The sequence below is a fragment of the Gopherus flavomarginatus genome, chromosome 19 (assembly GCF_025201925.1).
Source record: "Gopherus flavomarginatus isolate rGopFla2 chromosome 19, rGopFla2.mat.asm, whole genome shotgun sequence".
In the NCBI taxonomy this organism is placed as follows: Eukaryota; Metazoa; Chordata; order Testudines; family Testudinidae; genus Gopherus; species Gopherus flavomarginatus.
Window position 1 is genome coordinate 17,755,553 of NC_066635.1, and position 23,075 is coordinate 17,778,627.

The 23,075-nt window shown below is 43.1% G+C and overlaps 1 protein-coding gene across 5 annotated transcripts in view; it reads left to right on the forward strand.

Annotated features, from left to right (window-relative positions):
* Nucleotides 1-8,334: 8,334 nt before the first annotated feature.
* The window catches only part of ACACA (acetyl-CoA carboxylase alpha), a 189,134-nt gene continuing 174,393 nt past the window's right edge, over nucleotides 8,335-23,075 (forward strand). For 2 of the 5 annotated variants that reach the window (XM_050929365.1, XM_050929368.1), the window contains exons 1-3: nucleotides 15,628-15,967; nucleotides 16,434-16,480; nucleotides 19,327-19,579. In XM_050929365.1, coding sequence (XP_050785322.1) covers nucleotides 19,353-19,579 — 227 coding nt within the window. In that variant the 5' untranslated portion in view covers nucleotides 15,628-15,967; nucleotides 16,434-16,480; nucleotides 19,327-19,352. Of the gene's footprint in view, nucleotides 8,427-12,493; nucleotides 12,622-15,592; nucleotides 15,968-16,433; nucleotides 16,481-19,326; nucleotides 19,580-23,075 lie in introns of those variants that run through there. The other 3 variants (XM_050929370.1, XM_050929366.1, XM_050929364.1) reach the window with 3 other exon arrangements.

The window sequence follows — 23,075 nt, forward strand, 5'->3', positions numbered from 1 at the left end:
GAATTTACTATTTCTGACACAAGGTGGCGCTGAGATAACCTTTTCAGCTAAAATTTCTCCTTTTTCAAAGCTCAAATGTTCACCTACTGTTTAATTTGATCATAGAATGACAGATAGTATAATTTTAATGAATCTAAGATTAATCCTTGCTTTTCAAATGACTTGTGTTCTAGATACCCAAGCTAGCTTTATTGTAAGTATTGATAAGGTCTGAGGGGTTTTATTTTTGTTAAGATAGTGGGAAAAGCTTGTATGTACAGCAGCAACAATAATAATGAATACTTCGCTTCTATAGAACATAGTTCAGCCATAGGTCTCATAGTGCTTTAAAAAAGGAGCCTATCATCCCCATAAGAGAGTTTTAAAGTGGTATGAGAAAATAAGTTTCCAAAATTTGTGCTGTATGTCAGGAAGGAACAATTCTTAAAAAGTTTGGGCCAGATACTTCTCTGTGCTCCAGTTTCATTTATAGCTACATTTTCACACTAGTCATGTTTTTAATGGGATGATCTCAAGGTAAAATCATATTGAAAGTTCCAAATCCCTCCCTGTGCTACTAGTAAACTCTTCCGTAGTGATTGTTTAAAATGTATTTTCAAAATCTCATTTCCTTTCATCATTTCAGAACTCTACTTTTTCCTATGCCACAGTGGTAGTGATGCTACTGTACAATGAGATGTTTATATGAAAAGAGCCCTGTGTGGGCTAAATGTTAGTGAATTACTACTGGTCAGTTTCACTTTCTTATTAGTACTTCTGTTCGCATCACAAACCAGCAAAAGAATATTGACATAAACATACTAGTTCTATTTTTAAAAGACAACCAGAATGCCTTTAAATAAACAGAAATCTCTTTAAGAACTTAAAAAACAATGAACACACATGAATAAGCTTAAAATGACAAATACCCAGTTAAACAGAATGATCTGATGATTATATTACTGCATAACGTTTCTCTAAACAAAAAGATAAGCTCAGTGTAAGTTTTATTTCTGAGATTTACACAACACATTTTTGTAAACCTATTAAAACTTTCTAAATAAATAGTTTGAAAGCAAAATAATATAAAGCCCTTTCCTTTTTTACTTACCTTCCCGGACCTGAATTCTGTGTTCTCTGCCAGAATTGAGGGCATCAAGAACATTTCTGATCTCTTGTGCTCCTTTGCCACTGAGGTGGTTGTCGTCAGCTGCTGTGGGAGAGATTTGGAATCCTGAACTTAGATCGTTGTAGGTAATAAAACTTTCAGTTTACTTTTCAAAATGTTTTTACTTGCACTTTTAAGGCTCCACATTTTTTAAGTTAAAAATGCATTGATTGCTTTTTCCATGTGCATAGTAAGTACAGTGCATATGTTTGTAAGACAAATCAGAACAATTCTATCCTGAAGAGTGATGAAAAAATTCTCAGTGTGATAAACAGAATCAAAGAGAAAAATGGATACAAACTCTTAAGTCACTTGCATAACCTAGTTATGGTTAAGGTGAAATCATGTTTAAAAGATGGTCGCAAACGAAAACCTCCAGTCAGAACACTTGGTGAATTACAGAGAAGTTTGTACCAGAACTTTGTGCCTCATGCCTGGGCCTGATAGTATTACAGAGGCCTAACTCATATTTTGTGGCTCTATTTTAAAATGTTTTATGACTGTCCAGATTTTGAATCTTTAATAGGTTCATAACTGTCAGCTCTTCTTTACCTCTCCAGTCTAAAACAGATTAAAATGTAGGGCCCAGTCCTGCTTCCAGCTCAATCAGTGGCAAAACTCCTCATTCTCATGGGTGCAGGATTGGGATCACAGTGGCTATTAACAATTGATAGCGTGTTCCTTCCTTCCTTCAATAGTATATTCCTTCTAAATCAATTACTACAATTCTCCCAAATTGTATTTAACATTACACCATATTCTGCTAGTTTGTGCTTCCGCTGAAGACAAGGGAAGTTTGCCACTGTGAAACCAGCAGAAGACACACAAGATATTTAACACAGGGTTTTATGTTATAAATGTATTTAAAGTTAAATAACAGTATTTTGGGTGAGTCACTCGACGTCTATATGCCTCATTTTTCCCCATCTGTAAAATGGGATATTAAAAGTGCTAAGAGATCCGTGGATCAAAAAGCCTTAGGTAAATGTTAAGTGTTATAATAATAAAATCCTGCTTCTAGGCTGACTCTGAAACTTGGCCAAGGCTGACATTATTACTGTTTGTCAGTAACACATTCCCAGCCTACATTTTACTATGATCCTCATTCCATTGTTTTCTAGAGTTGCCACAGAGTCTAAATATGTGTGGCAATCACCCTTCTAGTGGCACTGAAATAGTGTTAAGTGGTTGAATGGATAAAATTGGCAGGGCAGACACAATGCAGGTTTTAGCATGACCAAAGGGCTCAGTACACCAGAAAAGATTTACCAATCGCTTGTTGTAATCTGTTTCATTTTTTTTCTTTAATTTAGGCAAATTTGGAAATAAACTTGGTCTGTTAAGCAATTTAACAACTTTTATCTCTCTTATGTCTAAGTTCCCTGGGCCCCCTTCCATGACTAAAGCAACTTGTGTCATTCAAGTTTTGTATGTAATTAGAAATAGCGATTTAGGACACAGTTTTATGGGGTGCTGAGTGCACTTAACTTTTACTTGCTTCAGTGTAAGTTTGGAGTGCTCTGTATCTCAGAGGATTAAGCTGTTACACACTAACCTTTCTCAATTTGTCAGATACATTTTTTTACAACAAATGTTTTGAGCAGTTCCAGATAGGCATTTTCCAGATCTGAACCCTTGGGAGTGGGACCAATACTGAAAATAACAGATCAAGCTAAGAGTCCAAGAGAATGAGAAGCTTTAAATTACACAGGCTTATTACTTAAAAACTGTCAGTTTCACTTTAATAAATTGACATTGCTGATATAATATAGCATAATAAAAGTGAAGAGCCATACAACTATCAGTCTGAAAGTAAAATGAGATGTTTGAGAGAGATGAGTATGGGTCATTTTCCACAGTTGCTAGTGTGGCTGTGACAGTAATTTGGAATATCTTTCAAGTTATGTGATCGTGTCTAGAGAGCAGTGAGTAGACAACAGCCCAAACTGGGACTAAATAAAACAACTCTGGAAATATTATTTATATAGAAGTGCTGAGAACCCACAGCTCCCACTGTCTTCAAAAAAAGTTATGGGTGTTCAACACTTTTGAAATCAGAACAGCCAAGTTACAGTAAATAAGATATAAGTATTTTGGGCAACGATCTAAGGCCACAACCCTGAAAACTCTTATACCCCTGAGTAACTCTATATTTGAGTTGTCTGATTGATTTGTCTACAGGCTGGGAACTCAAATAGATAACATGCAGGCCAGACTATAATTGTGCAATGAAGCACAATTTAAAAAATTTTTTTTTTTTTACTTTTAACCCTTGCCTGTTCTCCAATTTCTTCTTTGACCCTCAGCAATTCACTTTTTTAGATAGACAGTGGTTAAAGAACTATCCTCCTTTTTATCTATCTAAATTCTGTTGCTAGTTTCTGTGTTCAGGGTGTTAGAAACTCAATACATTTTATAAACATCTATTTGACCTAGTCATGGAGGGCCCAGTCCTCTAACTGCACCTGTGCAAGGAAACCTCTGCACCTGCATAGTACTCCAATGACTTGAACAGAACTCCAATATGTATACAAGGTTTCACCTGTGCAGATGTAGTTTCAGGATTGGGCACCTTCTATTCTATTCAGGTTTGTATACAGTCTTCATCACCATGATATCTGAGCACCTTCCAGTGGTACGGTAAGTAACATTACGAATATCCGTCACACGTGGTTCATTCTCTTTCTCATCCTCTTAAAATTTAAAATTTAAAATCTTGAGTGGATTTTAAATAAATGTATATGTACACTGTGTTTTTTCTTTATATTACACATGAAGAACTGCACCATGCACTTGGAAAAGTTGGTGACATTTGTAACAATCATTTGTTCCTGTGGGAGTTCATTCTACAGTTGAGCTAGCCATGAGAAAGCTGTCTCCTGAGTGGAGTGCAGGAGCTGGTCCAAGAAGTAACTATAGCAGGACCGCTTGGAAATAGTGACCATAATACAATAGCATTCAACATCCCTTTGTGGGGAAGAACACCTCAACAGCCCAACACTGTGGCATTTAATTTCAAAAGAGGGAACTATACAAAAATGAGGGGGGTTAGTTAAACAAAAGTTAAAAGGTACAGTGACTAAAGTGAAATCCCTGCAAGTTGCATGGGCCCTTTTTAAAGACACTATAATAGAGGCCCAACTTCAATATATACCCCAAATTAAGAAACATAGTAAAAGAACTAAAAAAGAGCCACTGTGGCTTAACAACCATGTAAAAGAAGCAGAGAGAGAGAAAAAGACTTTAAAAAGTGGAAGTCAAATCTGGTGAGGCAAATAGAAAGGAGCACGAACACTGCCAGCTTAAGTGCAAGAGTGTAATAAGAAAAGCCAAAGAGGAGTTTGAAGAACGGCTAGCCAAAAACTCCAAAGGTAATAACAAAATGTTTTTTAAGTACAACAGAAGCAGGAAGCCTGCTAAACAACCAGTGGGGCCCCTTGACGATCGAAATACAAAAGGAGCGCTTAAAGATGATAAAGTCATTGCGGAGAAACTAAATGGATTCTTTGCTTCAGTCTTCACGGCTGAGGATGTTAGGGAGATTCCCAAACCTAAGCCGGCTTTTGTAGGTGACAAATCTGAGGAACTGTCACAGATTGAAGTGTCACTAGAGGAGGTTTTGGAATTAATTGATAAACTCAACATTAACAAGTCACCGGGACCAGATGGCATTCACCCAAAAGTTCTGAAAGAACTCAAATGTGAAGTTGCGGAACTATTAACTAAGGTTTGTAACCTGTCCTTTAAATCGGCTTCGGGACCCAATGACTGGAAGTTAGCTAATGTAACGCCAATATTTTAAAAGGGCTCTAGAGGTGATCCCAGCAATTACAGACTGGTAAGTCTAACGTCGGTACCGGGCAAATTAGTCGAAACAATAGTTAAGAATAAAATTGTCAGACACATAGAAAAACATAAACTGTTGAGCAATAGTCAACACGGTTTCTGTAAAAGGAAATCATGTCTTACTAATCTATTAGAGTTCTTTGAAGAGGTCAACTAACATGTGGACAAGGGGGATCCAGTGGACATATTGTACTTAGATCTCCAGAAAGCCTTTGACAAGGTCCCTCACCAAAGGCTCTTACGTAAATTAAGCTGTCATGGGATAAAATGGAAGGTCCTTTCATGGATTGAGAACTGGTTAAAAGACAGGGAACAAAGGGTAGGAATTAATGGTAAATTCTCAGAATGGAGGGGGTAACTAATGATGTTCCCCAAGGGTCAGTCCTAGGACCAATCCTATTCAATTTATTCATAAATGATCTGGAGAGGGGGGTAAACAGTGAGCTGGCAAAGTTTGCAGATGATACTAAACTACTCAAGATAGTTAAGACCAAAGCAGATTGTGAAGAACTTCAAAAAGATCTCACAAAACTAAGTGACTGGGCAACAAAATGGCAAATTAAATTTAATGTGGATAAATGTAAAGTAATGCACATTGGAAAAAATTACCCCAGCTATACATACAATGTGATGGGGGCTAATTTAGCTACAACGAGTCAGGAAGAAGATCTTGGCGTCATCGTGGATAGTTCTCTGAAGATGTCCATGCAGTGCGTGGAGGCGATCAAAAAAGCAAACAGGATGTTAGAGATCATTAAAAAGGGGATAGAGAATAAGACTGAGAATATATTATTGCCCTTATATACGTTCATGGTGCGCCCACATCTTGAATACTGTGTACAGATGTGGTCTCACCTCAAAAAAGTTATTCTAGCACTAGAAAAGGTTCAGAAAAGGGCAACTAAAATGATTAGGGGTTTGGAGAGGGTCCCATACGAGGAAAGATTAAAGGGGCTAGACCTCTTCAGCTTGGAAAAGAGGAGACTAAGGGGGGATATAAAATCATGAGTGATGTGGAGAAAGTGGAAAAGGACAAGTTATTTACTTATTCCCATAATACAAGAACTAGGGGTCACCAAATGAAATTAATAGGTAGCAGGTTTAAAACAAACAAAAGGTAGTTCTTCACACAGCGCACAGTCAACTTGTGGAACTCCTTACCTGAGGAGGTTGTGAAGGCTGGGACTATAACAATGTTTAAAAGGGAACTGGATAAATTCATGGTGGGTAAGTCCATAAATGCCTATTAGCCAGGAAGAGTAAAGAATGGTGTCCCTAGCCTCTGTTCACCAGAGAATGGAGATGGATGGCAGGAGAGAGATCACTTGATCATTGCCTGTTAGCTTCACTCCTTTTGGGGCACCTGACATTGGCCACTGTCGGTAGATAGATGCTGGGCTAGATGGATCTTTGGTCTGACCCAGTACGGCCGTTCTTATGTCTCCCACACAGACAAGCTTTAAAAGGGTAGTGTACATTTCAGGGGAAGAGTAGAATTGTCAAACACAGTCCACATCCTGGAGTTTTAGGCCATTTTTTAGGCAACCTCGGTGCAACACCTTGAAAATAATGCTTGACACCTTGAATTTGACATGGTATTTTATGAGAAGCTAGTGTAGGAGTTGAGGATGGATTTGATGTGCTTTAAGCTGTGATTACAAGGAGTGTGTGAATACAAACACCAACCACCTAACAAAAGTCTGGAAATTCCTGTTTGAGGCTCTGTAACTTTCTTTATAATACTTATTGTTAGGGAGTGGTGACAATGTGTTCCTTTGAGTGTAAATCTGAATTTGGGAAACTGTTCAGGGGATGACATTGTGGTTTTTTAAATTATATTTTTAGAAGACTTCTGTTTCATGTGAAGATTTTTGTTTTCAGGAAGAGCAGGAAAGGATCCCTTTTTTCCTGTTCATAAATGAACCATGAATGTTTTTTGTATGAATTTGTGCTTTATTCCCTTTTGATTTGAATATTTTGTCTGGACTTCAAGTCCCTGGTTTGTTTGAAGACTGGTTGCTGTGAGTCACTGTGGCTATTCAAGACATAGGATTGGTCGCTCGAGTCAGATTATATTATTTCTTCCTCTGACTGGATGATCTAAATTTTATAAAGAGGAGTGATGCCTTTTCCTGTTCACGAATAATCCACAAACATTTGTAATCGGTCTAATCTATTGTGCATTTAATAAAAAAGAGCTTATCAAAATTGCTATGTGAGTCATTCTGGTGCAAGTACGAACAAGTACTCGCAAGACTATTTGTGATACTTTTGGCACACATTCTTGCAAATAGTCTTGCGCAGGCAAATGTTTGTGAGTAAGAGAATAAAAGGGAGGGCAGATTTTATTCACAGCAATATTCTCAAATATTTTTGTGCCTTTATTTGCCCACATGTCCCCCCATCCTGTTAAATAATTGCTTGTTAATGACATAAGGAACAAATTCCCTCAGATGCCCCCAATGTCCTTCAGTTATGTTTCAGAGGTGGTGTTATGTGCAAAGCCTTTGGGGACGTCAGAGTGTATGGCACTGCCTGCGTGAGATTGTAGTGTCCTGGGCTGCCTGTTCACAGAGAAAACCAGTGGAGGTGGGGATGTTGACTGGCCCCAAACTCCCCATTTTTGGATAAGAGGGCATTGGCCTGTTCTAGGTATTAACAACGGAGTCAGCCTGCCCCACCTGGCTGTCCCCTGCTACCAGGGCTGTACCCATCCTGAATTGTACAGGATCGTCCCTACTTTTTTTTTTTTTTAAATGGCACCCCCGATGGCGCATCCCCCGAAAATTAGGCCAGTGCAGCGTCCTCCGACTGGCCTGGGATCGGTCTGTTCGAGGTGATCCTCCTCCTTGCCGCACTGCCTGCTGCGAACGCCTGTGTCCTCCAGCCGCAGTCCCAGCGAGGCTCAGCCCACGGGGTGATTGATGGCCCGGCTCGAGTTCAGCTCCCCCAGCAGCCTGCCGAGGGCACAGGCTGGGGGCCCCGTCCGGCAGCCGAGGGGTTAACAGCGGAGGCGACGGGTCGGTGTCACCAGAGGACACCGAGCCGGCACCTCCCTCTGCGGCCGGAGCCAGTGGCAGAGCGGCCAGGGCCGCTCGGACCATAGGCAGCGCCTCATTGGCCACGCCCCCCAGCCTCTGCCATTGGTCACACCCACCCGGAGTGAGAGCCGGCCGCCAATGGAAAGGGAGAGCTCCTCACGGGGAGGAGGGTTCAGAGGGGAATGACCTGAGGTTACCTCGCCCGTCACGCCACCTCAGTGGGCGAGGGAGCTGTCAGCGCGAGGGCGGGGCGGAGCCGGAGCGAGGGGGCGGAGCCGGCGGAACAGTGAATGGGAGCGTGTGTGTCAGCCATCTCCTCGGCGGCGGCGGCGGCAGCCAGCGCCCGGCAGGCGGGCCCAGGGGCATCGCCCCCTCTCAGCTGGCACCCTGAGGTGAGCGGGTCCGCTCTGCGCCCAGGCAGGGCTCCCCGGTGCGTGGGGAGAGCGCTTCCGGCGGCCCGGCCTGGCAGGGAGCTCCGGCAAGCGGGGGGCTCAGACCCGGCCCGGCTGGGTGTCCCGGGAATGGGGGCTCAGGCCTGGCGGGAATCCCCGGTGCCCCGGGAAGCGGGGGACTCAGACCCGGCCCGGCTGGGTGTCCCGGGAATGGGGGCTCAGGCCTGGCGGGAATCCTCGGTGCCCCGGGAAGCGGGGGGGGAGGCTCAGACCCGGCCTGGCGGGAATCCCCGGGAAGCGGGGGGGGGGCTCAGGCCCGGCCCGGCCCGGCCCGGCCCGGATCCCCAGTGTTTTAGGAAATGGGAGGGTCTCTGGGCTGGACAGGCTCCTCAGTGCTCTAGGAAATGGCGGGGGGGGGATCCCCCTGGGGTGGTGGAGCTCCCGATTGCTCTAGGAAGTGGAGGGACCCCCCCGCCCAAGCCTGGCAGGGGTCCCCCGTTCTAGAAAAGGTAGTAATGTATTCAGCACGGTAGAGGATTGGAAATAAGGGAGAAGATGAAAATATTTCCCCCAGTTTTGATGCTGGATTGGGGGTAATTTAAATGTGATTGTGTGGGGGTCGGTGAGTGAGTTGTTAGGGATGGTTGGAGGAAGGAGAAGTGAGTGTGAATGGTCTTCTCAGCCTTGCTACTTGGTGGGGTAAGTAGTTGTGACTGGGGTGGTGTAATGTTCTCATGAGCTCTGTTGCTAGGGCTGGGGAACATGAGCTGTAAGGAGTGGGGTGTGGATGGTGAGGTTTATTGGGGCAGAGGGGGATGCCTGAGAGAGGATAGGTGATGGTAAATGGCAGGGTGCATATGTGTGTGTTGTCAGTGCCCCGGTAATGGCCTTACCAGGCTTTGTGGGGCACTCTTCATGCACACAGGATGTGAGGGACTAGTGGATTGAGATGCTGCGATTCCCTCTGCTTGCTCTTTCCTCTTCCTGTTGCATGCTCTGTACATATGGTCACAACGTGCTAAGGGGAAGTCCCTGGTGGCAGTGAGAGTGAATGGACATAACACAGGAGTAGGGCTTTCTGCAGCTCAAGTTTCAGTGTGACGCAAAGGGGATGGGCAGGGGAAGATTGCCTGTAAATAGCCCAGGCCTGTTACTTGTGGGCTGCATTGAGAGCATGACATTCCCAATATGTTCAAGAGTGATTGGGAGATTGTAGTTTAAGGAGCTGCAGGGTATCTTTTTAATTGCTTGTGTGTCTTAAGGCATTGTTAATAAAATCCGGCCATGTGGGAAGATTCTTAGCTCTGGTCCCTGGGATACTGTGGATGTGCTCTTTGGGTATTGTTACCTTTTATTGCCATTGTTTATGTTTTTCTGCCTCTTCCTTTGAATACAATAATAATCAAAATCCCTTTTAATTTAGAGTAAATAAATGTGAGGACTCTAAATAAACATCTGGAGATGGGGAAACAGCTGGGACAGTAGTGGAAACCCCAGTATGTGGGCAGGAACTATCCTTTTGTCTTGTTTTGTACTGCACCCAGCGCAATGGGGTCCTGGTCCATGAATGGACCTCCTAGGCACTACTGCAATACAAATAATTCATCATCATAATACTAAATGCTTGAGGGGGCTCAAGCATGTGAGTTTTAGATCCTGCAAAAGAGATCTCTGGCCCTCTGTCACTCACCCGTCTCCCCTGGGAGAAGATGTAATGCAGGCAAGACCACGCTCTCTCTGCAGCCACACTGGCATGTATTGGATCCAGAAAGAAAATTGATTGACTTCTCCAGTTCAGATCCAGGTTGCTGCATGCAGCTGCTTCCTCCCCATCTCAAGATGTTTATTTGCAATGCTTTTGGATCCTTGGATCCCATTGTAAAACTCTATCAATGTAACAGAACATTTGGGAAGTCTTTGGGAAGATGCTCTGTAATATGGTTCATATTTAAAATTCACTGGCTTATATTCCTTCCCTAGTGCAGCCCCTGTGACTTAGATACGATGAATTTACATATTTAGCTTTATTTTAGCATATATACTTTTACTTTCCCTAATTTGAATAGACTCTTCCCGTTCTTCTGGGAGGAAATGACTAGCTGACTCTTTGGAAGGAACATTCTCTGGCCATGTCTACATCTAAAATTTTGCAGCGCTGGTTGTTACAGCTGTATTAGTACAGCTGTATAGGGCCAGCGCTGCAGAGTGGCCACACTTACAGCAACCAGCGCTGCAAGTGGTGTTAGATGTGGCCACACTGCAGCGCTGTTGGGCGGCTTCAAGGGGGGTTCGGGGAACGCGAGAGCAAACCGCGGCGAAGCTGGTCTCCTTTCCCGGTTTGCTCTCGCGTTCCCCGAACCCCGAGCAAGCAGGTCTCCTTCCCTGAGGTTTGCTGGGTGGTTCCGGGAACGCGAGAGCAAACCGGGAAAGGAGACCAGCTTCGCCGCGGTTTGCTCTCTCGTTCCCCGAACCCCGAGCAAGCAGGTCTCCTTCCCTGCGGTTTGCTGGGTGGTTCGGGGAACGCGAGAGCAAACCCGGGAAAGGAGACCAGCTTCGCCGCGGTTTGCTCTCGCGTTCCCCGAACAAGCAGGTCTCCTTCCCTGCGGTTTGCAGGGTGGTTCCGGGAACGCGAGAGCAAACCGCGGCGAAGCTGGTCTCCTTTCCCGGTTTGCTCTCGCGTTCCCGGAACCACCCAGCAAACCGCAGGGAAGGAGACCTGCTTGCTCGGGGTTCGGGGAACGAGAGAGCAAACCGCGGCGAAGCTGGTCTCCTTTCCCGGTTTGCTCTCGCGTTCCCGGAACCACCCAGCAAACCTCAGGGAAGGAGACCTGCTTGCTCGGGGTTCGGGGAACGCGAGAGCAAACCGCAGCGAAGCTGGTCTCCTTTCCCGGTTTGCTCTCGCGTTCCCGGAACCACCCAGCAAACCTCAGGGAAGGAGACCTGCTTGCTCGGGGTTCGGGGAACGCGAGAGCAAACCGGGGAAGGAGACCAGCTTGATTACCAGAGGCTTCCTCAGGTATGCTGGGATACCTGCTTATTCCACGGAGGTCAAGAAAAGCGCTGGTAAGTGTCTATATTTGATTACCAGCGCTGGATCCTCTACACCCGAGACAAAACGGGAGTACGGCCAGCGCTGCAAACAGGGAGTTGCAGCGCTGGTGGTGCCCTGCAGATGTGTATACCTCCTAAGTTGCAGCGCTGTAACTCCCTCACCAGCGCTGCAACTTTCTGATGTAGACAAGCCCTCTGAAGTCACCCAGGGAGGCAGATATCAGTGGGAAACATGTATAGCCTGTGTTTAAATCCACTACTCTTCAGGAAAATACTTAAGCATGTGCCTAAATCCCACTGAAGTAAATGGGATTTCAGCAAAGCACTTAAGCGTGTTCTGAATCTCATTGATTTTTGATAGGATTTAGGTATGTGCTTAAGTGCTTTGCTGAATGTGTATCGATTGCTGAATTTGATCTATTATTCATAATCATGATTTTATTTTAACCTATTGAGAGTTGTAGAGTGAAATATACTGTAAGGTTTAAAAGGAGTAGAATCCAAATATCCAAAAGCGCTTTACGATACGCTACATTTGACAGCTGTTCAGTGGTGCAGAGCAGTTTAGGACAGAAAGTAGGTAGTGTTCCAGTGAAACTGCAGAACAAATGATAAACTAGAAGGAAACTAGTATAAATGGAGAGAGAATAAAATCTGGGGTGGAGGGAATGGAAAAAGCAGATCATAGCATTTAACAGGCCGAGAGACTACTTACACTTGATCAAGTGTCTTGATATATTTGGTCTTTTGGTCCCGAGATGAAAACCTCATCTCTGTCTCTTGGACCATGAAGTAAAGACATTGTCTCCTGAGTTATATCTGAGTGATTCTGTGGTCTGATTTTGTCCTCTTGGTTTAGATTAAGAGACCGCTTAGGATGGTGGTGCATTAATTCTGTGGTGATGTCTGTTGGCAGAAGTGGGCTTCCAGAGTCAGTCCTCAGATGCAATGGTATTGGGCATGTCCTAGGAACCTAGGCAGATGCTTACCCACATACCTGGGTATCCTTGAAGAAGTTGTGACTTTACCCCTAAGTGTGCGATTTCATCCTCTGCTGATCTGGAAACTGACTTCCAAAGTTAGTCTAGATGCATGTGCTGCTCACCTTCAAATTCAGCAAAAGCAAACAACTGTAACAGGACGGGTCAGTTTTATTGTTGTTTTGTAGTCACTTTTACTTTCTGGTTGTCAATGGTAATAATGCTGTATGTATGTGTGTATATATATAATATATATATATATTTATTTTTAGGATTGCTGGAATTCATTATCATTATTATTAAAATTTATATTGTGCTTTACCTTTTCAAAGTGTTGTGGAGACACTATTCTAATTTGTAAAAAATCCATTCAGTTTGTTTTCCCTGAAATGAAAAAGAAATCAGTAAAGTAATTCACTTCAGAAATAGTTTTGTAAAAGGTTTTTCTTTAAATAAAAGTTAAATTTGAGCCAAAATTACATCAGTGTCACTCTAAATGGCATTTCAGAGTGAGAAAAATTGCTGAAAATGAATGGTACTTTCTTACACGCTTGATAGGTCCAATTGTTCTTCACAGCTTTGCTTCCTGTGTCTGCCTCCCAATTCTTTGTGTTCACTTCTCTTCTGACAAAGTAATCTTTTACTAGTGTTAGTTCATGCAGCTCTGGAAGAGTGAGCTCTGGGTTCTGCCCTGCTTTGAGCATCATCACCATTATTGCAAAGTCTTTATTACCTAAAGAGCACAGCTTGGCTTGTAGATTCCTTGTTGAGTCTGCAGTGCTGGGCAATTGCAAAAACAAATTTTCCATCTTTTGGTTAATTTGATCTGGAGAGGAGAACAAAAAAGGAGAATGTGGCTCGAATCCTACAAAGACTTATGCCCAGGTGTAACTTTATTCACGTGAGTGATCCCAATGTGAATAAAATTGTGCATGTGCTTAAGTCTCTGTAGGATCAGGGTCTAAATCTGGACCTTGCTGTGCAATTTTTAGTCACCTCAGTCTCTGCAAAGTTTGCCTTGCAAACTATTTTAACAACATCTGAAACCTCCTGGGAACAAGGGATTTTAGAAAGCAGGAGAGCATTGCTGTCAAGGGGATATGACCAGTCTTTTGTTAGGGCCCAATCCAGCCCCCAGTGAAGTCTGATGCAAAACTCCCGGTTGACTTTAGTGGTGCAGGATCAGACCCTTACCCAGGTGTTTAGCGTAAGCACAGTTAAACAAACATATTGTGTGTTTCAAACTTGGACAGTTAAATTTTCAAGAAAAATGTACACCAGGCCAGGTTTTCTTGGGATTTTAGAATCCTGTTCCCACAGTATGAAAACCAGCTGGCTTCTCTGAGAAGCTCTTTGGAAAGGGCTACAGTTCATTTGAGCAAAAAACAAAGCTGAAATCCAGTTTTAAAAAATAAGAAAGTTTCAACATATTTAGAACTAGTAGGGAGTGGATAGCTACTTACCAGCTGCCCAGGAGCTGTTCTTGGAAATCTAAACAAAGAACTTTTGTGGCTTTGGCTATAGACAACATGGCCTATCAAAGAGGATTGAGTTGCACTGATACTTGATTTTGAGTGGCGGCGCACTGAGAGGAAGAATTGTCATGTGATTTGAGCATGGATGAGGAGTTTCGTGGGTTGTCATTGAATTGTTGGGCAGGCCGCTTATCTTCTCCGTGCCTCAGTTTCCTCATCTGCAAAAAGAGAGAGAATATTTTGCCTAGTGTTGGTGGTCCAAGGCTTAGTTAATGCTTATAAAGTTCCTTCTCTCCTGAGGTGAAAGAGACTGTATAATTGCTAAGTGTTTGAGGCAGTAGCTTCTCTCTCTCCATAGCTAGCTTTATGTCATAACCCAGATTATTTTCCCCCACTATACTAACTGTACCAATGCTAGATCAATACAGCTGAAATTTTCCATGTGTGATTTGATGCCAGCGTAGAATTTTTTGGGGCAAATTTGATGCAATTTGAACAAGGCATTTTTGAGAGTTGAGAGTCTTAAAAACAAGGTGTCCCTGTCCCCCCTTCCTGGAAGGTCTCCTAGTGTAGGTTTTTGGCCTTGGTTTGTTGGCTGTAAATGTAACTTTGGCTAGTTGAGAAGAGTTTGGGCTAATAATTTAAAACCTGATTCTACAACTAAGATGCAGGGACAGACCCCTTCATGTATGTGTATGCCAAGACCTTGTGAAGAGAACAGGGAGGGATATGTTTGCAGGAGTTTTTTCACAAACAGTTTAGTCTCTGCCCAAGGCAGATAGTTGCAGGTTTTATAATTGCTCCCCCCTACTTCAAAAAACAAAACGAAACCCAAACAGGTACATTGACCTAGGTTTTATAATTCCCAAACTGTCTAAACACAGTCTTTATAATCACAAAGTGGTTAAGTATTCATCAGGGTTTTTTTTTTTTATGGGCTGCATATGGCCCTAATGAAACCAGGAGTTGTGTTGTCAACACAGGTACAGTTATATCTAAATAATATACCCATGCACAGAAAGACTGAATAAGGCAGTCAGATGCACTCTTAATTCTCAGTCTCTAATGAAAAGAAATAGTGTGGTGGTTTAGGATTAAATTGTCTCGCCTACACTACAATTATAACTATGTTAAAGACCTCTAGTTGCAACATGACTGTGTCCTATTCATGTTACAGTGTGAGTTGGCTTTGCCTGCCTAGACCAGACCAGATTGTTCATGTTAAGGGAACTCTACTACATTCTATTAGTTTTCCTTATGTGGCTGTAATTGCAATGCAGACAAGACTCTTCGATTGCTCGGGTGGCCTTATCTCTGACTCCCACATGGCTACCCAAACCCAGCTATTTGTGCATTTCCATACTTCCATTTTTTTTTTAAACTGTAACCTTCACTTTGAATTTCCTGGTTTCCCAACAGTTGCTTTTTTGTTTAAACTACAGCAGTTTTCTTTGAAGTTACTGATTTGTATTTTCAATCTTAACTGAAACTTAATGGCATCTTTTTTTTTTTAACATTGTACTTGAAAGTGCAGTCTTTTGAGTTACAAGAAGAAAATCTATCCAGGATTAGTAAAAGGTCGCCCCTCTTGTACAAGGAGATAGCTGGCTCTCCACTCAGAACTATGTGTGTGTCACGTAGGATGACTTTAAAGTCTTTTTCAGCACTAGATGTGGATGGATGGAAGTATTTTTCCTGAGTCATGCTAGCTTTTTGTTATTTGTCTTAGACTGCAATTGAAAATGAGTTTGGGTCTCCTCAGAGTCCCTGCTTGTCTCCTTCACCTTCCAGAATTGAGCACAGTTGGCAGCCTCTGCTCAGGTGAATGCTGCAGGACAGGGCTGACATGCTTTGACTCTGCTGTGTAGGAGACCCAGGGCCAGACTAGGACTTGCTGCTGCAGGACAGGATGGAGGTGCAGTGGGAGGATTGTGTGAAAGGCTTCAGGCTGTAATAGAAGGAGGTTCCAAAAGACAGGCTTGAGACATACTGGCACAGCTGCGTGGGAGAAGCTCCCAAGGCACCTGACTGCACCGTGAGTGCTTTTATTCCCTCTCTCCACAGCACTAAACTCAGGTTTTTTTAAAACACTGGGGGGAGGGGGTAATCAAGTTGCCTTCTCCCCCCTCCCCCTTCTGCAGCAACAAAAAATACAGGTCGAATGAATGGTCCTTTAGATGTTGTGTGTTAGCAAATTGCTCACAAAACTACCAGCTATTGTCTTGTGAGTGACCAATAGGAGGAAGTATAGGCTATAGTCGATACAACATGGGACTGAGAGTCAGGTATTCTGGATTCCATTCTTGGCTCACTGTATGACCTTAGGCAAGTCATTTAACCTTCTCTGTGCTTCTCCTTCACTCTCCGTACATTGAGTAGCATACCTGTCTCACAGGGTGTTGTGATAATTGATTGACAGAGCTTGGAGGGCCTCTGATTACAGGAGCTGTGTATCAAAAGTATTATTATATATTTATTGGTGTTTGTCTCTTCTTTTCCAGTTCGTTTTGGAGGTGGATAGCTACTCAGATTGCAACGATTACAAGAGGTTAGTTATTGTTAACAGTCCCTAATCTGATCGTGTGTGGCTCTATGCTGATTTCACATTATTCAATCAGTTATGAAATTGTAAGCAATTTTACTTTAATGATTGTGGGTTTTGTGCATTGCTTACGTAACGCATGCCTGCTTGATGTGGCTCTTTTTCCCCCTCCAGTGGCAGCCAGACCCATTAGAAATTGATGAGTCTGCCACAACCTTGGCTAAGAAATGTGTCTTTTAGCTCATACAATAGTGGTTCATGCATTAAGCTCCAGAGGTCCCAGGTTTGATCCCAGCTGCTTCTGACTGGAGTCTGTCACCATTGCACTTATACATAAGATAAACCAACATTTTTAAATGCTAAATCCCAATCTAGTCTGAGGCCGTAGAGCTGGGGAGGCAGTGGGCGGAATTGTACAAGATGGTCCAGGGTAGTTGTGTTCTCTCAGTCACAGAGTATAAGGCCAGAAGGGACCATTAGATTATGTAGTTTTGCCCTCCTGAATATTACAGTAAATCAAACTTCATCCCAGAACCCCCTTATGGGGGTTCTGTCTGAGCACTGAAGTGCTTTAGCTTAACTGTTGTGTGCCGCAGGCAGAGAACAGGAGAGACCAGTGTGCCACCAATGCCCAGGGCTCCTGCAATGGTGTTGAATTGATTAGGAGAGATGTATCCAGGAGATCCATGCTGTGGAGGAAGTGTAGCAGTGTGGGCTTCTGGTGACTGATCATGACAAAATGCATTTGTGCCTGCTACAACCTGTTGCTCCGCGGGAGGAACCCCTGTATGAGGCCAGCTTCAGTCTGCTCCATTTTATTCTTGATGAAATCCTGGCAAGTTTCAAGCATGGCCCCCAGATGGACAATTACCTTGTGTTAGGAATTGGCTAAGATTACCACCTCTCTGATTTTTTTACTGTATCCAGGTTTGACAGTGGTTTTTCTGAAGGCCTCTCGGCCTATGCATACACTTCCTTAAATGTATTGCCCTTGTCTCCTAGGCCCAATCTTGCATACTCACAGCTTTTGTTACTTTAGTGAAAGTTCAAGGAACTCAGTAGATTACAGGTTTTGGTTCCATTGCCTGTATGCTGCTGTTCTTGTGCCCTGTCACAGACACGTTAACGTTTCTGGCCTTGAAGGAGCACATGATGTTTTATTTCAAGATTTTTACATAAATGGGATAAAACTTTGCACTATTCAGTGCCTTTCATCTGAAGAAATTAAAGCATGGTACCAAGCCTTGTACCACCCTAATGTGCAGCTGGGTAATCTGAGAAAGACGAGTGAAATTCAGGGCTGAGTGGGTCCTGGAGACTGAACTCTCCCCTAGAAAAGCAGCAACCCACAAAAGCTCATGCTCCAAAACATCTGTTAGTCTATAAGGTGCCACAGGATTCTTTGCTGCTTTTACAGATCCAGACTAACATGGCTACCCCTCTGATACCCTTTTCCCCTAGATCTGATCCCTCCTGGATCAGGTTGAGGCACCTTGGCAGGGGAGTGTGTAGGGAAAGCTCCAATTGCTCTTGCTCATGCTGTGCCTGATTTCTTTCAAGGAGCCCATAATGCACATTTTTTTCTTCTCTAATATATTAAATGAATCCTGAAGTCTCTCAGATATCAAGTCTTGTGCCATAATTCTATACCGAGCCTGAAAACTGCCATCATTTTGATACTACATCAATCAAAACCTTCAGTGCCTGAGATTCCCAATTTGCAGAATAAGCTTCCCACTCTTACAAAGTTTTATTGCCGATTCTTTCATATCAGTATCTACCATTTTAATACTTTCCAGGTTCACATCTAAATCATATAAGACTGAGATATAGTATTTGCTATTATTCCTCTTTTATTGTTAGGTATATATTGCGTGCATAGGGAAAAACAAACAAGTGTTTGCAATTTTTTTATACGTATGTGGTGGTGGTCATATATTGCAAATACCAATTACTTAATAATAATCTTGCATCAGCTTTTCACAGCAGAAGTGACCCCTGTAAAGGGATGCTGTGATGTTAAGTAATCTCTGTGCTATGCTTGAAACCATCAACGTTGTTAAACTTCTCAGTCTAATTTACTTCACGCTGTTTTTGCTGTTTGTTTCCTCTTTGTGTTTCAGTTAGCTTGGGTGGTGATGACAGATTAGGAAGTTTGACTAGTTTCCAAAAGTGAATTTCATTTGTTTCTCTTGCACTAGCAAAATGCTATGAGTGCCGCAGGGGGACGATTAAATCCAGCTGTCTCTTTAAAAAATACAGTAAACAATTGATTTTTGAAAAACTACCACAGCACCAAACATTTGTATTATAGTTTGTAAAACAGCCAACCTTCTCTCTTTGAGTTGGCCCTCTGTTTGGTCCCAAGTAAAAGACTGCCAGTGGATGTCTGATTTTATCATCATGCCCCAGTCTGCTGGTTTGTCCCATTCCTCTGCTGTGTTTTGTATTTTCATGCAGCGTCTAGTGCAGTGGGCCCCAACCTGGTTGGCCTTTAGGTGCTACCAACATATAAATGTTAAATACTAATAAGTGTCTCCATATTGGTTTTCTAGCTATGAATTTTCTAACAAAAGTTGTGCCTGCTTAAGGATTGTTTGTCCTTCCTGTAGCTTTGTCTAAGCCAGCAGCTTTTGCAACAGATTAGAATGATCAGTTGCATTGATACTTGTGTTATTTCAGTGGCTTTTCTGTTTGTACAAGTGACTAGTCTGGATCCTGGTCTCTTACCCAATGTCAGACATGGTATTTCAACAGTGTTTGTCTGGCCACAAATGAACCCTGCTTTTGAAGGCTTTCTTGTTTCCCTGGGAGCTAATACTAACTTCAGCTCTTGCTTTTTTCTCTCTTAGTGCTAAGAGCCCACTTCAGAGTCACTATGGAGGAGTCCTCCCCTACCACGAAGCCTGTGGAGCTGAACCTGCACTCTCATTTCATCCTTGGCTCTGTGTCTGAGGATAACTCAGAGGATGAGACGAGCTCCTTGGTAAAACTTGATCTGCTTGAGGAGAAAGAAAGGTCTCTGTCTCCTGTGTCTGTCTGTTCAGATTCCCTTTCAGACCCAGGACTGTCTAATGTTCAAGATGGCCTGGCTAGTCACATAAGGTATGTAAAAACCCTACTAATCAAATCCAGCGTGCAGGCTTTTCTCACCTTGTTCCTTTTAGTCCTGGAAGGACTAGGCTTCCTTCTTACCCAGCTCAACTGAAATGTGAGCTGGAGCCCAGGGAACATGGGAAAGGGACACTGTATCTTGTTGCTGTTGGAGGAAGGGCCTCATTTTCTCCCTCTTTGATAAGGCTTTTCAGGGGCAATATTTGAGGTGAATGAGCAAGACTGATAAAGTTCCGTGATACTAAAGCAGGGAGTCTCCAGGACATGGATCATGTCTGATGATAGATCTGGTATAGCATCTCCTCTGTTACTGTCAAGTCTGGTATCTGGCTCTGGTGATGGTCTATTGACTAGCCATATTTCAGAGGAAGGTAATACTGCACATGGCCAGTCGTGCATTTCTGTGCACTAGGATGGTTGTAGTGAGAGGAAGTGTTCCTGCAGTGACTGGCATGTGTCCTGACTCTCTAGATTTGAGTACCCTTAGTTTGGCTTGCATAGCTACAAAGGCTGCTTTTTGGCCACAATATTACCCACTCCCTCCTGCTTTTCAAAATCCAGCTATAGTATTTGCTGCTATGGACCGATGGCTTTCAAAGATGGGCCTTGCAAGTTAAAATCAAGTTGCACTTTCCTTTCTAACAGGTTCTGAGTGTTTCAGCAGCGGTTAGCACACCTGCTAGTGTCTTGCAATGCAATGCATGTTAACAGAAAAGATGCTGCCTGCCTTAACAGCTCTCACGGGTCATGGTGTCTTTGGCTGAGATTTTCAAAGCAGTCCAGAGGAGTTAGATACAGATCTTCCATTAATTTTAACAGAAGTTATGTTTTTTAATTCCCTAGATGGCTTTGAAAATTGTGTATAATCTCAGTAATAATAGTGGGTTCTCCTCCTTTTATCATTAGTTTTTGGGGTCTCCCTTTTCCCCCCAAACTCCTAGAAGCTTCAGGTGCCCACTGGTGATGACTCCACAGTCAATCATGTTTGACTTTTGGATGGAGTAGTTAGGGCACGTCTTGGTTTTCTTTTAATCTCCCTCCATTGTGCTTGAAATCATTGCTTGCACACTTGCTGTCAGGTGGAGTTTTGTGTTTTGAGTGCTTGTAGTCAGAATGCTTTGTATATCTCCAAGGAAATGACTATCTCTGAATGAGAGAGTGCCATGCTGGTACTCTGTATAGTTTGTAATAACGTGTTTACTGCCACTGGGAGAAACATTTCATTCTGAATAATAGAAGCAGCAATCTAGCAGCATTTCATTTAATGTGCCTGCTGCTTGCAGTTCAAGGGGATCTTAGCCTCACCCTTACAAGCAAGGCTTCTTCCCCTATTAGGGCTCAAATAAGATGGACGTGACGATGGTTTCTGTAGGTGTCCCCACCTGATGTTAATGTTTCCTTGGGAAAGGGAGTCAGTTTGCTCTTTATAGGGTCTTCAGAATGATACCTGCTCTCTAGAGATGTTGCATTTTGTTGCTGACCTGCAGCTGTTTGTATGAGTTGATGGTGGTGCTTGTAATGCACATATGTGTCTGCCTCATTGATGCTTTCAGCATTTTGTGAATGGCGTGGGGAGTTCTACGATGATTTTCTCATCTGTAGTGCCCAGCTTGCCTTTCAGGATGCAGCCTCTGAACAGAGAAGGAGCAAGCTCTTTGTGACAGGGACTCTTTCCTGCTATGTGCTTGTATAACAATAGGACACTGTTCTTGTTTGTGGTCCTCCGGACACAAGTGTAATATATATTTCTGAAGTACTCATCCTGGGAAGCAGCGTGGTCTAGTGACCAGAACACAGAACTGGGGGTCCGGACTCTTGGGTTCTGTGTTTAGCCATGTCACTGATTTGCTGTGTGACTTTGGCCAAAATATTCAAGAGGTCCACTCATTTTGGGTTTCCAAGATGAAGGCCAGCCAGGGCCTAACTTTTCCAGAGGTGCTGAGCATCCACTGGTTCTGTTGACTTTGGTTGGAGTTGTGGTGCATGGTGAAAATCAGGGCCTCGTGGTCATCAGGTTAGACACTCGAAATTAATGGAGTTGTCTGAAAATGTCTTTTCTTGTCTACAAAATGGCAGCGGTAATACCTACCCACAGACACATTCAGCGATTTTTATTAAGGTTTCTGTTAATCCCTTTTGAGTTTCTTAGCCAAGAGGCAGTGAAATCACAGGCAAGTTTTAAAATCTTAATGCAGATCTTGAGGAAATTTATCTTTCCAATGACCCTCAGCCCTAATAATGTAGCAGCACAAAAGGTTTTCAGTAGAAAAGAGAACCTGGCCCTCAGACTTCATATATTGTTAGACCTGAGGAAAATGTGGGGGCTTACCCATTAATGTGGTGAGAAGCTCTGGAAAGATGCAAGAGAGACAAAAATCAAAGTTCTATCCACTCCTTCCTGTCACTCCAATGCCATTAACTGGCAACAAAGATCCTTAATGCAATAGGTACCCAACCTTGAGCTCCTCTTTCATAATTTGCTTGCGTTGATATGCAATCAAGTTGAGAGATTTGCCAGTTCGTACAAACAAACACAAAAGTCGTGGCCTGAGGCTACCTTTTTAGATTAATTAAAACTAACAGGAGTAGCTTTCCTTGCCTTTCATCTGAGGATCTTAAAGCATCATTGTTTTACAGATAGGGAAACTGAAGCAAGGCATCATAGTATCATAGAAATGTAGTGCTGGAAGGGACCTCGAGAAATTATCAATTCAAGCCCAGTGCCCCGTGGCAGGACCAGGTAGACCATCCTGGACCATTCCTGACAGGTGGTTGTCCAACTTGTTTGTAAAAGCTTCCAATGATGAGGACTCTGCGACCTCTGTTGGGGGCTTATTGCAGAGCTTAACTACCCTTCTGGTTTGAAAGATTTTCTTAATATCTAACCTAAATCTCCCTTGGTGCAGATTAAGTCCATTACTTCTTATTCTACCTACGGTGGACATGGAAAACAATTGATTGCCATCCTCTTTTATAGCAGCTGTTAACATATTTGAAGACTGTTGTCAGGTCACCCCTCAGTCTTTTTTTCTCAAGACTAAACATGCCCAGGTTTTTTAACCTTTACTCATGGGTCAGGTTTTCTAAAACTTTTAGACTTTGGACTCTCTTCAGTTTGTCCACATCTTTCCTTAAGTGTGTTGCCCAGAATTGGACACAGTACTCAGCTGAGGCCTCACCAGTGCCAAGCAGACTGGCACAGTTACCTCCTGTGTCTTACATATAGCACTCCTGTTAATACATCCCAGAATCATATTAGCCTTTTGCATTAACATATGCATCATGTTAATGACTTGTATTTGATTTGTGATCCACTATAACCCCCAGATCTTTTTCCGCGGTACTACCACCTAGACAGTTATTCCCCACTTTGTAGTTGTGCTTTTGATTTTTTCCTTCCTAGGTGAAGTACTTTGCACTTCTCGTTATTGACTTTCACCTTGTTGAACTCAGCACAATTATCCAATTTGTAAAGGACGTTTTGAAT